This window comes from Poecilia reticulata, linkage group LG7, assembly GCF_000633615.1.
Source record: "Poecilia reticulata strain Guanapo linkage group LG7, Guppy_female_1.0+MT, whole genome shotgun sequence".
NCBI lineage: Eukaryota > Metazoa > Chordata > Actinopteri > Cyprinodontiformes > Poeciliidae > Poecilia > Poecilia reticulata.
The window spans coordinates 30,256,656-30,271,618 of NC_024337.1; the positions used below are offsets into that span (position 1 = coordinate 30,256,656).

At 37.7% G+C, this 14,963-nt stretch overlaps 3 protein-coding genes across 3 annotated transcripts in view; all 3 read left to right on the forward strand.

The window, feature by feature from the left end:
• Window positions 1–1,182: 1,182 nt before the first annotated feature.
• nppb (natriuretic peptide B) lies at window positions 1,183–4,252 on the forward strand. The gene is made up of 3 exons (XM_008414894.2): window positions 1,183–3,579; window positions 3,654–3,939; window positions 4,028–4,252. Exons 1-3 carry the CDS (start codon window positions 3,439–3,441, stop codon window positions 4,042–4,044), a joined length of 444 nt encoding a protein of 147 aa, XP_008413116.1. The 5' UTR covers window positions 1,183–3,438; the 3' UTR covers window positions 4,045–4,252.
• A 1,838-nt stretch (window positions 4,253–6,090) lies between these two features.
• On the forward strand, window positions 6,091–9,807 carry nppa (natriuretic peptide A). Its single transcript, XM_008414898.2, has 3 exons — window positions 6,091–6,223; window positions 7,902–8,148; window positions 9,149–9,807. The coding sequence occupies exons 1-3, from the start codon at window positions 6,113–6,115 to the stop codon at window positions 9,151–9,153; spliced, it is 363 nt and encodes a 120-aa protein (XP_008413120.1). The 5' UTR covers window positions 6,091–6,112; the 3' UTR covers window positions 9,154–9,807.
• Window positions 9,808–13,484: 3,677 nt separating this feature from the next.
• The window catches only part of LOC103468060 (immunoglobulin superfamily member 21-like), a 15,880-nt gene continuing 14,401 nt past the window's right edge, over window positions 13,485–14,963 (forward strand). The window contains exon 1 of the mRNA XM_017305658.1: window positions 13,485–13,982. Coding sequence (XP_017161147.1) covers window positions 13,905–13,982 — 78 coding nt within the window. The 5' untranslated portion in view covers window positions 13,485–13,904. The remainder of the gene's footprint in view (window positions 13,983–14,963) is intronic.

A 14,963-nucleotide genomic window follows, 5' to 3' on the forward strand; every position in this document is an offset into this window, starting at 1 on the left:
TGAAGAAATAACTGAAGTAGCGTTTGAACGTTGGTCTGAACAGACGTCACAAATAAAATGAGCTGCTGCAAATGAAGGGTTGGAGTAAATCTGTGCAGCGTTTAGAGGTGGTTGGATGTTTACATACAGACAAAAAATCCAGAGGAATATTTGGAAACAGAAAGTTTGTGAACCTTACAGGGAAAACATGTTTGCAAAAAAAACCTGGGAACATTTCTGTGAGAAATGTGAAAAAACAGTAAGAAAAAATGGCAGATATGGGGCGACTGTGGGTAGAGTAGTCGTCTTGCGATCACAAGGTTGTAGGTTTGATTCCAGCTGCCACATGTCAATGTGCCCCTGGGCAAGGCACTTACCCCCAAATTGCCTACCAAGCTGCTTATCGGTGTATAAATGTGTGAGCGTTTGTGAGTGCAAATGGGTGAATGTGACTCCAGTGTAAAGCGCTTTGAGTGGTCAAAATGATCGGATAAAGTGCTATACAAGTTCAGTCCATTTACCTTATTTGGTGTGTGTAAATATCTGGTTTACAACGTTTTAAAAAGTTTACACTGGAACATGAAAAAGGATGCAAACACGTGCGATTATACAACCGTATATCTTTGAAAAGCAGAAGTGGAATCTCCTGCACAATCAATAAGAACGCAGAAAGTGGTTTGTGGTAAGTCAACAATAAAATTCTTGTCTTTTCCAGTAGCCATTGTACAGTGCATAAAGCAGGAAAACCAGCTGACCAAACAGGCTAGAGTTCCCCTGGGGTTGCTAGGTAACGAGCTGGACTTTGCTGGGGTTGCTAGGTAACGGGTGGTTTCTACTGATGTGAGATTTGGTCACCAAACACATGACAGAGGCCTGTTCTGCTGTGTCATTGCTGGTTAATATGCGCCTGCAGTCATGAGACCATGTGCAAAAGCAAAAGCACCAGTTTGGAGAATCTGTTCCCAAAACATAGACGATGACGACGTGAGGCCAAGGCAAAGGCACAAGCACGGACCAAAACAGGGCCAAAACCACAACTTTAGTCTCTAACAATGAGTGCTCCTCGTAAAAAAAGGTTTTCATTTTTAAGTAGCATTTAAAATAGTCTAATAAACAAATCAAATGTGGATTTACTTTCTTTTTAGTGTAGTTCTTCAGGACGCTTCACTGATTTCCCGTCAGATCAAGATTGACACCGATGCAATTTCTGCCAGACCAAAAAAGAAAAAAAAAAAACAGCTATGCAATAAACTATTTTAATTAAAAAGGTCAAAATTTGTAAACAATGATACATCCAAAACTTAAACAGATTTTTTTCTCATTGAAAGATTGAGGAAAATTGAGAAAAACATTTTTTTAAAAAAGGAAAACGTCTCTTCTCAGCAATAAAAGCAGGATTTGGTTCACAATTTCTCTGAAAAACGTTTGTTATTCAACCAAATTTAATAAATTAATTAAAGTAGATTTGGCTTCACCCAAGTTTCGCCAAAGTCTGCTTTTGAGTAAAAATAATGGGATTATTTTATTATCTCTAGATCTGATTACAATTTTTGTTGCCACAATTCAATTCAAAATCGATTTTTGATTCAAAACGATTATTCATCATGATTCCTGCTTCAATCGATATGCGCGCCAAGAAATCTCACGATCTACTCCAGGCTGCTTAGCGAGGCAGAATGACAGACACCGAGGTGTCCTTTCATTAACTCAGCTTTAAATATTAATCCACGTTTAGCGTAATCTGCTCTCCCACGGCGCTCTGTACCGGAAGGAGCGGCGTACCTCGTTAAAAGCTCCGTTGTGGCTTTGCTCCAAGTATCCGTTAGTTCCGTTTGGCTCCATCTTCATTTTGCAAACCTTGAACCCGGTGAAACTCGGAAAGCTCCATCTTTCAAGCACTTCCTTAAAAAATAAATAAAATGAGTCCAAATGTTTTCCCTGACCGAGGGATGACACGTCAAATCTCTCTCGTTCTTCTTCTTGTTTTCTGTAATGGCGGATCGTAAACAACTTCAAGTTGAATACCGCCACCTACCGTTCAGCCTGGGAAGCTACAAAATGGAGGCCGAGACACTGTCTGATAAACGACAATGTGCCTTTAATAACTGCACAATTGTTACGTGTCCCGTTTTATTTGTAGAATATTGTTTATGTTCGTGCTGATATCAGTTTGTGAATTTTATTTTGTGTTTGTAACCAAAGATAAATAAGCTTTTTTCTTTTTTATTTGGAGACATTTTCAATCGTTCGTTTCTGAATCTTATCAAATGAGAATTGGGATTCTTGGTTGAATTTTTAATTAGTTTGAGTAAAAGTCACGGGATAAATCTATTTACCATATAAAAAAATAACTGAAATGCAAAAGGTGTATAATAATTAAAAAACAAATCTTACACTTTCTTGTTAAAATGATATTTATGGAAAAGCAACACAGCAGATGAGTATATTTTAGTCGGCTGCTGCGATAAATAGGTCTACCATCACAGGAAACTCATGACCACATGGTTTCTGGTCTATATTTAGCTCTTTGATAAAGCAGTTCAAGTTCTGCTGGTAAAACATGCATCCCCATCATACCAAACATTCCTGTGTTATTTACTCTGATCTAATAATCAAAACATAGCAAAAAGTAATAATAAATAGCGACTTTCACTGCATAATCACTATCATTTGGCTTATTTTGAAGCATTTTATCGAGTTATCAGCACTGAGAGGAAAAATGTGTTTTCGCTTCTGAACACTGAAAAAAAATACAAAATCTTACCAAGTAGCTTTGATCTAGTTTTTAGTAAAAATATCTTAGTGTTGTCTTACACAGAAGTAACTTAGCATGTTATAAGTCGCACTTATAACATGGGAAAAATGTCTTATGAAATAATCTGCCAATGGAACAAATACGTTTTTTCCAATTATTAAGGAATTTCTTAAAACAAGTTACAATATCTCACTTAAAAGTTATTTGTAAGTTAGTTTTGTCTAATCTCAAGTGTATTAAGCTACTTGCATCAGAAACTAGACCCAAAATACTTGGTAAGGTTTTGTTTTTTTGCAGTGAAGGAAATGAGGTCATAGTCTGAACCCCCAGAAAAGAATTTGCTTATCTCCATTTGGTGACCAACATGTTGTTTTACCACGTAGACGCCTCCATTTAGCAACTCTGTCATTTTTTACAACTTCCTGTAGCCTAGTGACAACATCTGAGTCCTGAGTGGACGGTGGGTTGGACCTTTTCCTGAAACAAAGTAGGATATGGAAGCAGCAGCTGTCAGATATCTCAGATATGCTACTTAATAAGGAGCCGTTTCCGACAGCTTCCGTTATCAGAATCAGGTGTGAAGAATGCATAAAGCCGGAGTTCAAATTCCCAGCATTCCTCGGCGTCAGGCTCAAGTATAAAGGAGCAGCTGGTGGAGCCCAGCATCCGAACAGCAGCCGAGTCAAAGGCCAACGAGTGGAGATATGAACGGCAGCATCTCTCAGAGAAATATGTTTCTATCTTCCATTCCTCTCTGCGGTCTGCTCCTCATCTTCAACCTGGAGCCAAGCAGCACTTACCCCGTCAGCACCGGCTTCACCGACACCGATACCGACATCCTGAAGGTGAGCATCCAACGACCCAATTCAGAAAGTCATAAAACTACAGAGGCTTCTGAGGCTAATGCTGGTGGTTTCAGGTGCTGCTTCAGAAACTGGAGGAGTCGGTTTCAGAGCAGACTGCGGCGGACGAAGGAGTCACCGAGGAGGACGGCCGCGCTGACAGGGGGAACATGGAGGACACGTCCAGCGAGCGGCAGCCTCAGACCGACCTGGACGAGGAGCAAATCAGAGAATTCCTCTCCGCCAAGAACCTGAAGAGCGTCCGCAACGACTCGTCCAAGAGGTCTTCCGGCTGCTTCGGGCGCCGCATGGACAGGATAGGCTCCATGAGCTCCCTGGGCTGCAACACGATTGGCAGATACAGTGAGTTCCACTGCAGAGACCCGCAGGAACGCTCTGCTCCTCATTCACACCGAGTCCGTTTCTGAATCCGTTTTCTTCTTCTCTCCAGATCCAAAGCAGAGGTGAAGTCTTACCATCCGACTGATGCTGCTCCAAAGTCTGTACCAAAACCTGTTTCCTTTTAAATGTTATTTATTGACTAATATTTACCGTTTATTTCTCTCGCCGATATTTAAAGAGTATTTATTGAAAATAGATGTGATGTTGTTCCTCCTGTACTGTTGAATGTCTAATAAATGTTTACATCATCAGAAACGTGTTAGTTTTGTCAAAGCGTCACAAGGCTTCATTTCAACTCAAAGAAACTTTATTGATCTCAAAAGGAAATTAAATGTAACTCATTAATTCAAAGAGTTGTTATAAACGGTGACGGCAGGAAAGATCTCCTGTAGCAGTCAGCATCACAGCAAATTTTAAAAAGCCTCTGATTGAAGACACTCTTTATTTCCCCCACACAGTCTCACTTAATCTCAGGGTGTCCAAAGTGTGGCCCGGGGGCCATTTGTGGCCCTAGAAATGATTTTATCCGGCCCCCTGACGACAAGTCAAGAATGGTTACAATTTGGCAAATAAAATAAGAAACATCTGGAATTGACTGTTTTTCTTTTAATAAGGCAACAGATTTCTTGTGTAGGTAAAATGAGAAAAAAATATTTAAAAAAATTTATATTTGCAATTGAATTGACTGTGTAGCCCAGAAGTTTTTTATTTATCTTCAGCACAAAGCATGTATTCAGTTGGAAATAGTAAATGTGATGAAAAAGCTTCACTGAACCTGAGCCGTTTCAGCACCATGGAGAGCAAAGAGGAGCTGCAACACGGAGCAGAGAGCAAAACTGAAACTTTTCTGTTAAAAATGATCTACAGTCCAACAAAACCGCTAAACATGGGGCAAGAATAGAGTCACTGAAAAAACTTTTTCTCACAAAATGATCAAATAAAATTGTTTTTTCCTCCTCAATAATAAACTAAGCCGCGGTAATTTAGACAAATATAGGAGTTTAAATTTGTGCTGAAACTTAACATAGATCCCAAACTTCACATTTTACTTCTTCTTTGAATAATAAGTTTTCCAAGTTGTGGTAGTTTGGGGAATTACATGTATGTTTTCTATACGGTAACATTGAAAAGGGCTCAGATTTTATGTTTGGGTCAAAACGTTGTTTTGAAAACGACGTAATCTGACCACAGTGAGGTTATCTAACAATTATCTAAAGGTATTGATAGTAAAATTGGGTCAAAATGAAAGGAATCATCTAAAAATGATCAAATTTTAAAGTTAAAATAATGTATTTAATTAAATGTTATTTCTGATTGGCTGCTAGTCAAATTCATCCAACTGCTTTTCTACTTAAGTTAGAAACAGCTGCAAAAAAATGGTGGAAATAAGATAAAATGTCATGTGATTAATGTGTTGAAAATGTGTTTTACCTTGTAACACAGTTATAATTTATTAAAATAAAATAAAAACTCATTACATCTGAAATCAGAAGACATCAGGTTAGCATTGATGCTAAAAGAAAGTAATAATTATTGAACAGTGAATAAAAACATTCTAAAAGTTGATGCTTGTAAAGGTCAGAGGTCAAGGCTGTTTGGGAAGCTGCTGCTTTAGCAGACGTCGTCCTGCAGAACAATGAGGAGACAGATTTGTTTTTCTTTCCTGTGTTGTAAACGACGGTCCTGAAGGTGAGAGTCTCCCAGGTGAATCAACTTCTGATTGATAAATTGAATCCTGTCCCTTTAAGGCTGCAGGTTTGACCTAATATGGAGTTTTGATGCTCAGAAGAGCAAAAAGTGTCAAATATTTTCACTGAGTGCTGCTTTGAAAATAAACCACGCCTGAGCGCAGGGAGCCAAACTGGACTCCTGAAGTCATCCCACTGATTGGTGCACACACACACACGCGCACACACACACACACACCTGTATACAAACACACACACACCTCTCAACACACAGACACTCATCTGACTTGCTGCTTTATCAAGCAGAGGTGCCAGAATGCTCTTGACTTGATGAGCCAACATGGACTGTCTGCAGTGTGTGTGTGTGTGTGTGTGTGTGTGTGTGTTGCCATGTATTTAGCCTGGGCCGGCGCCGGCTGCAGGCTCAGCCTCGGCACCAGGACAGCATGAAGACGGCGGTGGTTTTCACTGCGTTGGCCTTGTTCTGGCAGCACAGTCTGGTTACTGGGCACGCACTGGGACGGCCCTCACTTCCCAGTAACCTGGACCAGTTAAAGGTAGGAGAACCAGCTCAGAGCCGCTGTGGGTGGAGGGCAGGGGGTCCAAACCATTTGTCAAAACTGACAAGTCAATAGAAGTCAGGGGTCAAAAAACAGCCAACCCAAATTTAAATGAATAGAAACATTAAAATAAAACCAAGCAGCAAAGTTGTTTGATTTTGTTGTTTTTTTGTACAAACAATCCAAAACTTTAAAATAATTTAGTACATTAGTAGTAAAATAACTTGATTTAAAATCTTTTGGGCTTGATTGAACAAATTTATTCAGTTATAAGAAAAAGATCTGAGTCACTTTTTTTCAAAACACTTGCTATATTTAGCAAAGTTTAATAAATAAAAGCAGCAAAGTCAGATTTTCAGAAAACGTTTACTTCATATTTTCTACTGTAAAAAAAATTACAACATAAAATAATTTTACCCTGACTAGGCCAAATTCGTATTATTCTTGAGGGACCGCCCAAAATCACTCCAAGGGCCACAAATGGCCCCTGAGCCACACTTTGGACACCCCTGGTTTACACTTTGATGGAGCTAAAAGTGAGAGACGGAAAAGGTTTCATCAGTCAAATGTTTTCTTAAGGCAGCCATGTTGGATTTTTTCCCTGTTTTTAGGTAAAAAAATTTTATTCCATTTTTAAATATTTCTCTAATATTTTCTGTCCTTATTGCCAAGTTAATGACGCAGGTTAAAATAATATTAGTTTTTTTTTCACATTAAAACTGTCAGCATTTAAAATATGAAAAAGGTAATTTTTTACAGTGAAGCCGTGAAATTCGGCCATTTTGCTGTTCATGTTGGTAAACCCAGAACTTCTGAATGGAATGCAGCCGAAGCTGAGAAAGTTCTGGCCTTCGCAGCGAAAAAGGTTGTTTTTAAGCGGTTGCATAAAAATTATTGTTATGTCTTCCTGTGAAATCTGCTTCAAGAATAAGTCATTATATGTATAAACAGAATGTAGAAATTTATTGTAGAAATAAAAAAATATATATATATATTATATAAAATACTGCAGTTAGAATAAAACAACATATTCAGTCTAAAACGTACAAATATTAGTGTAAAATAAATTACTAACAATAAAATCTAAAACTGTTTAGACAGCAGATGGGAGGATTTAGAGTTTAACCGCTGCTGAGAGGAAGGACCTTCGATAAACGCCTCTTAGTGCACAGAGGATCTCTGATGTTACCATCGACAAAAAAGAAACAAATGGGCTGAAAAAATAATGTATGTAAAGAACAAAAGCTGAGAATGGCAAAAATCATGGAAATAAAAGTAAATAATGACGATTTATTCTAATTTTCAGTCTTTTCTGGATGATAAAGATGTTAGTTTTCCAGACTAAAAACAATCCTGAGTATCTTCCACAAAAATAAATAAATTTCACTATGATGGAAAACTGATATTTAGTTTACGCACAGGAGCAAAAATCCCGATAAAATGTTTTAAAACATTTATTTTTAGTAATATTTTTTATTGATCCTAGACCTGTCATAATAACATTTACTGGACAATAAAATAAATGATAATATTGTTGTTTTGAGACCATTTTCCAGTAATATGTTACAAATAATGCAGGAATGAATTGATTTATTGATTATTGCAGATTGTGCCTCATAATCTGAAGCGTTTTTCTCTGAATACGTTTAACTTGGAGCCGTTTTTACCTCTGCAGTCGCTGCTGGAGCGGATCGAGGAGACTCTGGCTGACGAAGCTCAGGAGGAGTCGGATTACGAGGAGCCGACCCGGGAAGCCGAACCGAGCTGGAGCCCGGAGCAGCAGAACCGGCGGTCAGAGGCGGGTCAGCGGAACCGGCTGAACGACCTGCTGCTGAGCCTCAGGAAGCGGGCCTCCAGCTGCTTCGGCGCACGCATGGACCGGATAGGAAACATCAGCGGCCTGGGATGCAACAGCGGCAGAGGTACCACTAGGTCCACGTCAGGGGGGTCCAAAGTGCGGCCCGGGGGCCAAGCGGGGGTCCTCTGAAGGACTTTTAGTGGCCACCCGACTTTTAATTCAAGAATTAAGCAAATCTGGCCTGAAAGCGTAGTTGGTACCGAGGTGAACCGAGGTGGCCGATCGGCGATTACCGATCTTTAAAAAACCTGACCTGTTGATTACCAACTTATTTTTTGTCTGAAATGTTGCTAAATATAGCAAGAAAATGGATGAGTTGGTATACTCTGTCACTTTTTATTTAGCTAGCGCTGAGCTAGCTCAATGTTGTACAAGAGCTACGTAGTTAAATTGCTTACTAAACATTTGTTGGGAGCAAAACATTTAGTTTAAATGTTTAGATTATCAACTAAATGTTTAGCTTCCTATTAAATATTTAGTCAGGAGATAGATATTTACTTTATACACTAAATATTTAGCTTCAATTTAAATATAAAATCTGGATCTTTATGTCACCTCATTACCATCATTAGTTTTCATCTTGTACAACATTTCAGCTAGCTCAGAGCTAACTAAACATTTAGCTAGCTAAGAGCTAAGTATTCAACTGACTCAGAGCTAAATGTTGTAGAGCTAAGTCCTTAACTTGTTCATTAAAAATATCTAGCTGGGATCTAAATATCTAAGTGTTTAGCTTATTTTGTACACTAAATATTTGGCTTCCAACTAAATATTTAATTTGGAGCTAAATGTTTAGTTTGCTAACTAAGTATTTAGTCTGAAACTGTGACGTCTATAAATTAAATAATAACATGGAGATAGTACGACTTTAAAAATGTATTTCATTGTTTTTATTTTTTGAGAAGCTAAATATCCCAAATGTTGATGTTAAGTTTTGTGTAACTTTACCAAAGATATATTTCCAAACCTCAAAACAGAAATGTAACTAAAACTTCTCCTCAAAAGGTTAACATTCTCTCACAAATATCCATAAATTATGTCTGTGTTTGTGTTTGTCCCTGCAGGGTAGCCGTACGGATTATTCTGAGCCTGAAGCCATGACTGTCATCCTGCTCCGGTGAAAATTGATTATTGATCATGTAAATATGAGTGGTTCACCATCTGAAGTGGAAATTTATCTGCCAGCCAAACGTGTCGTTTTCTAACACATATAAAATTAAAGGCAAAAAAAAAATACTTTTTTATATATATAAATATAAATAAATAATTCACATTACAGCTCAGTACAAAGCTTTCACAGAGTTTAATTGAATTAATTAGTTTTAATTATGTATGCGAAAGTAAAAGCACTGTTCATGTAAGATCTATAAATGACGCTGGAATGTTAAATTAAATGAGAAAAGTTTTACCGGTGTCATAATTTAGAAAACATTTTTTTTGTTTTCATCATAAATGTGTAAGAAGCATTTATTGATAAAATGTGGAAATATTCTTGTTGCTTTGTTGAAACTAAACTAACGAAAACAGTTTCCTTGAAAAACGTTTCAGTTCTCCTCGCGTTTAATTAAGGATACAAACTAAATATTTAGATTATTTAGCTTGCTAATTAAATATTTAGCTTCAAACTAAAGATTTAGCTGAACAACTTGATGTTTAGTTTGGAGTTAAATATTTTACTTCCTAAAAAAATGTTTAGTTTGAAACTGTGACATTTATAAATGAAATTCTGTTATGACAAACTAAATTATTTTGTGAGCTAAATATTTAATTTGAAGCTAAATAAGATAAATTTAAGCTTTGTAATATTTAATTAGAAGACAAAATAATCTAAATATTTAGTTTAGCTGAGTAAGCTAGTTTAGCTAGCTGAGTAAGCTAGCTAATAGCTTAGCTAGCTAAGCTATTTAGTTGTAGCTAAATAGCTTAGCTAGCTACAACTGTGTTTACAAACAAAATTATTTGTAAATTATTTTTAGTATAAAACTAAAAATATTTAGTTTCTCAACTGTATATTGAGCAAATATTTACAACTATTTAGTTAGTAAATATTTAATTTAAAAACTAAATATTTAGCTTATTTAGCTTGATAATTAAATGTTTAGTTTTAAATTGACATTTACAAATGAAATGTCAGACTAAATGACCCCAAATTATTGCTGTTAGTCTTTGACTTTAAAACTTTACAAACAACAATCAAACCACTTTAACTTTCAGGACCGCCAAAATAAATGTCCTGATTTATTTCCACAAAGAGCCGGGGGCCTGTTTTGTTTTTCATATTACACTTCATTGAATATCTGAAAATGTCTTCAGCTTTAATGGTTTAGTTATGTTACATAAATCTCCCAGTAATGTTAAAATTGATGCTAAATCTCCATATGTGGAAATTAATACACGTTTTTAAAGGATGTTCTAGTTTTTTATGACTGTATGTGATATAATTACGATATTACCAATTTGGTTTTATTATCCACATCAGCTGACTGTTCTGGATGTAAATCTGTTGTTGATTTTAATCCACTTTTATCTGAAGATCATCTTAAAAACAAATTAAATAAAGTGACATCAGACCAAACAAATCCTGTTTTGTTTCCATCATCATGAGAGTCGCAATAAAAACAGTAAAACTGTTTAACAACATTCAGAGGAATAAACTGATTTAAAGCAAAACAGAAATAATCACCTTGACAAAAACCCAGGAAATACTGGAGCCACCTAAAGGGTAAGAGGGTACCGTAGATATGAAAATAGGGAGAAGCACATTCCTGCCAAAATTTAAAAAAAAAAAACAGAAAAAGTTTGAAAAGTTTAAAATTTGCTAGAAAAAAATTCACATTTTCTGAGTTTTAAACGTCAAAAATGTTAAATTTTTGTCAAAATTTGTGAGGATTTTCAAGCCGATATTCTGAGCTCAGAAGTTTCCAAGTTTTTTCTAGAAAAATGGTTAGTTTTTTTGGCAGAAATGTACTCCCTCTTTCCTTTCCATTCAGGCCGCTGTAGATTAGAACAAGTTGAGTAAATTTCTGCCAAAAACTCAGAAATTTCCAAGTTTTTTCCTAGAACATTTCTGAGACTAATCTCAAAATTTCAGATTCTTTTATAGCAAATTTTCGACTTTTCAAGTTCATAAATTTCCTTTCTTTTTCTAAAAATTTTTGAGATCAATCCCAAATTTCAGATTCTTTTAATAGCAAATGTTCAACTTTTTAAGTTCATAAATTTCCTTTCTTTTTCTAAAAAAATGTTGAGATCAATCTCAACATTTCTGAGATTTTTTGGGAGAAACGTTCCCCATATCTCCTCATCTTCAGTGGCCGTAATTCGCCGCCGTCGTGGACGTGAATCTGTCGCTCTGCGGCCTGAAAGCTGCTGTGGATCATAAAACCGACGGCCGTCAAGATGATTCATGCTGTAATCTGTTTTTAATTCAGACTGCATTGGACAGGCGCTGAAGAGGGAACGCCACTGTGGGTTTGTAATGGTGGGACTGGGAGAACTGGCCTGTCCACCCACATTACAGAGATCCTGCAGATCAATCAGAACATGATGATGATGATGATGATGATGATGATGAACGAGGGGAACATCTGGAGCGACGGCCGACAGCTGCAGAGCTAAACCGGCCTGAAATCAACATCCTCTCACATCCAGGCGCTAAAAACCGGAGAAAGCTGCAGATTTTCCCACTGATGGGAACAAGACGGATTTCCTTTTCCATGACAAATAAATTCAGCTCAGGGTCTAAAGCGGAAAACCTGCAGCGGGATTCAGAGATACGATCGAAGTCGTTCCAATCCTCCTGTCGCTCTGGGCGACTTTCCACCATTAACCGGCCCAGAAACGCGTCGCTAAGCCAACAGCATGGCCGGAGCCTGGGAGCGTGATTGACGGTTATGATCAGAATAATTACAAATCAGTTTCTTCACAACACAAACCCGGATTCTGGATTACTGTCTTCAGATCCCCAGAGGTTAGAAATCCGACCCGACACTCAGAGGGAAGCAGGACGGCTGAATTAGTTTGTTTCTGTTTCACTGAATTAAATGTCAGCAGCTTTTAGCAGAGATGCTTCCTATAGTTTATCAGACAGCGCCCCCTGGTGGCGGATCCATGTTATCACCGTTTCTGTGTCCAGGCTGAAAAACAGGACAGGACGTCTGGAAGAGTTTTTCCTTTAACAAAGTTTTCTGCTCCGGTTCAGACAGTTAGTTTTAACTGGCTTAATTACTTACACACTGTTTTTTATGTTAAACATTCAAAAATAAATATTTAGTTAGCAGGCTCAATAAGTTAAGTTAAATAAGTTAAGTAAAACAATATTTAGCTCTAAACTAAATACTAGTTAAGTATATTTAGTTTAAAAACTACATTTTTATTTAGCATGCTAAATAAGCTAAATATTTACTTTTAGTAACAAAATATTTATGTAGGCTAAAAAATATTTAGTTAGACTAAATATTTCGTTTGCAAGCTAAATTGGCTAAATATTTACCTTTAATATGTAAATATTTAGAGCTGGCGCAGTGACTGCTGCTGTAGGTCCAGTGGTTTATCTGTCATTTCCCATTTTGAGTAGATTCACTGGAAATCCAGTTAAATTGGTTGGTGATAAATGATGGTCTCCCGTATCTGTGGAGACATTTTCAGATTGTGAGGAAACATTCCTGCTGCAGGTCATGCTGACTGCCTCACCCTGACTGGGCCTTACAGTAGGGCTGTGGTAAACGATTATTTTAGTAATCGAGTAATCTATAGATTTTTCTTATGATTAATCAGATTAAAACAATTATGAAATAAAATATTGGTAAATCTTCCATAACACCAGTGTTACTATCGGATATCAACATCAGTCTATTTTTTCCACCTTTGAGCTTCCCTACCAGTTACTGTTTTGTAGACCGGGGGAGCAACACGGGATATTTACGGCTCCTCCGTTCAGAAACTCATCTACCCGCCATGTTCCGCCTCCCGTTTGTTCAGACCGGGATGATATAAGTTTATTGTGCGGTTCGTCCGTAAAGCTGCTCTTACCCTGTAAGCATCAACCCTCAGCCGCCCGCCGTGTTCAGTCTCTCCGCTCACCTGTAGAAATCCTCCTCAGCTTCTTCCCGCCGTTCAACCAGCAGCTCCGGAGCAGAAAGGCTGCCGGACTCCCGGCATCGCGCCGGTCATTTTAAGGATGTTTATTGGTCCCACAAAAACGATGAAAACCCGGAATTATCACCAATCAGTAAAATCCCCGCGGGCCGAACTTGAAGATTGGACGTTATGCCGCTAACACGTAGCTTCCGTCAACAACTCAGAGGCGGAAGTCAGAGCTCCGCGCAACGCAAATAATGTTCCGGCTGAAACACGGTGCGCTAAATGATAAAACATAAATTAACGAAGCTTCGAGGCAGGTCAATTTTCCTCGAGGAATTTTAATAATCGAGGTACTCGAATCACTCGAGGAATCGTTTCAGCCCTACTTTACAGTTTACCAGATCAGATCGCATTGCACTAAAATTGGATTAAATTGGTTTATATTAAATTGGATTTGACTGTTCTGGGTTGGGTTGAATCGATTGGATCTGGATAAGAGAGGGAAGCTGTGTGAGAAACCTTCTGTTGTGAAGTGTTGCGTTGGTAATAAATCCGGGTTAAATCATTTTACATTAAGTTAGGAGTCCAGAGAGCAGCAGAGAGAGAGAGAGAGAGAGAGAGAGAGGGTGTTGGAGCTGCGGTAATCCTGTGATCTAAACCCGCATTCAGCCTCAGTGGGAGGTAAAACCAGCCTGGCAGCAGACGGAGCCTCCGCAGGTCTGAGCAGCACTCGGCAGGATGCAACGTCCGCTCGCTCTCTGCTGCTGCTTCCTGCTCCTCTCTCACGCCCCGAGCCCGACGAAAGGTAAGAACAGCGTCTGAAGCGACACTCATGCTCACTTCATTTGTTTGATTTTAGCAGGAGAAATTAGGCTTTTTTCAGGGATAACATGGAAAACAGCCTTTTTTTTTTTTAGCTAATCCTGGCGTTTTTACAGAAATATTCATTAAAGTGTCCCTAAAAAATTACTTAAATTAAAATTTTTTGTTGTGTTTCTCTCATTTTCATAAAGTCTCTCTGTCAAACTGCTTTATCCTTTTTACTCCCACTTTCATTAAAAACCTTCCCTGTGATCCGGTTGGTGTTCGTTTTATTTTTAATCATCATCATCATCAGAAATTATCATCTCATTATTTTAATTCAATCACGCTCGACTACATCTCATTCCTAGTAATGGGGTTAGTTCATTAAGCACCAGCACAAATGTACAATTAAAGCGGCTTTTTGGCATATTTAGGGTGAAGTTTTGTAAAAAGAAAGAAAAGTAACATTTACATTTCAAACAAGTTACAAATGCTGTGGAGTTTGTATATTTTTACACGTGAAATCAAAAAGATTTCTTGCAGGACACGCTGCATGTATGTACACAAAGCGAAAGGAGACATTTAAACCATTCCAATCAGTTGGAACCAGTGCTAACTACGCTAACGCTAAAGCGCTACACCAAAAGAAGCTAAATGCTATGTTATGATTAACTAAAAAGCTAGTTCTGCTAATCCTAAAGTACTACTCTGTCATGGTATTTAGCAGAAGCTAATGCTAAAGTACTAAAGTGATAACTTCAACTTAATTCCTTAGTGATTTATAATTTATCTGAAAAATTTTACCTTGTGGAAGCTAATAAGTTAGCAAAATGCTAAAGTGCTAAACAAAACATAGCTCCGTTATTGTTCGTACTACTGGTTGAAACAAACACTCATCTAAGACATTGCTTTTGAGGACAGATGCTAACCACCAGTCCTTCCTTACCCCTCCTGCACTTATTGCTGTCTCAGAAATCATTCTTTGTTATTGAC

Bases quoted from the DNA above. Each gene is read 5' to 3' on its own strand.
- nppa (XM_008414898.2), top strand. From the start codon at position 6,113: ATGAAGACGGCGGTGGTTTTCACTGCGTTGGCCTTGTTCTGGCAGCAC. The intron at 6,224-7,901 runs GTAGGAGAACCA...TTACCTCTGCAG, and splicing joins GTAACCTGGACCAGTTAAAG to TCGCTGCTGGAGCGGATCGA.
- nppb (XM_008414894.2), top strand. From the start codon at position 3,439: ATGAACGGCAGCATCTCTCAGAGAAATATGTTTCTATCTTCCATTCCT. The intron at 3,580-3,653 runs GTGAGCATCCAA...TGGTGGTTTCAG, and splicing joins CCGATACCGACATCCTGAAG to GTGCTGCTTCAGAAACTGGA.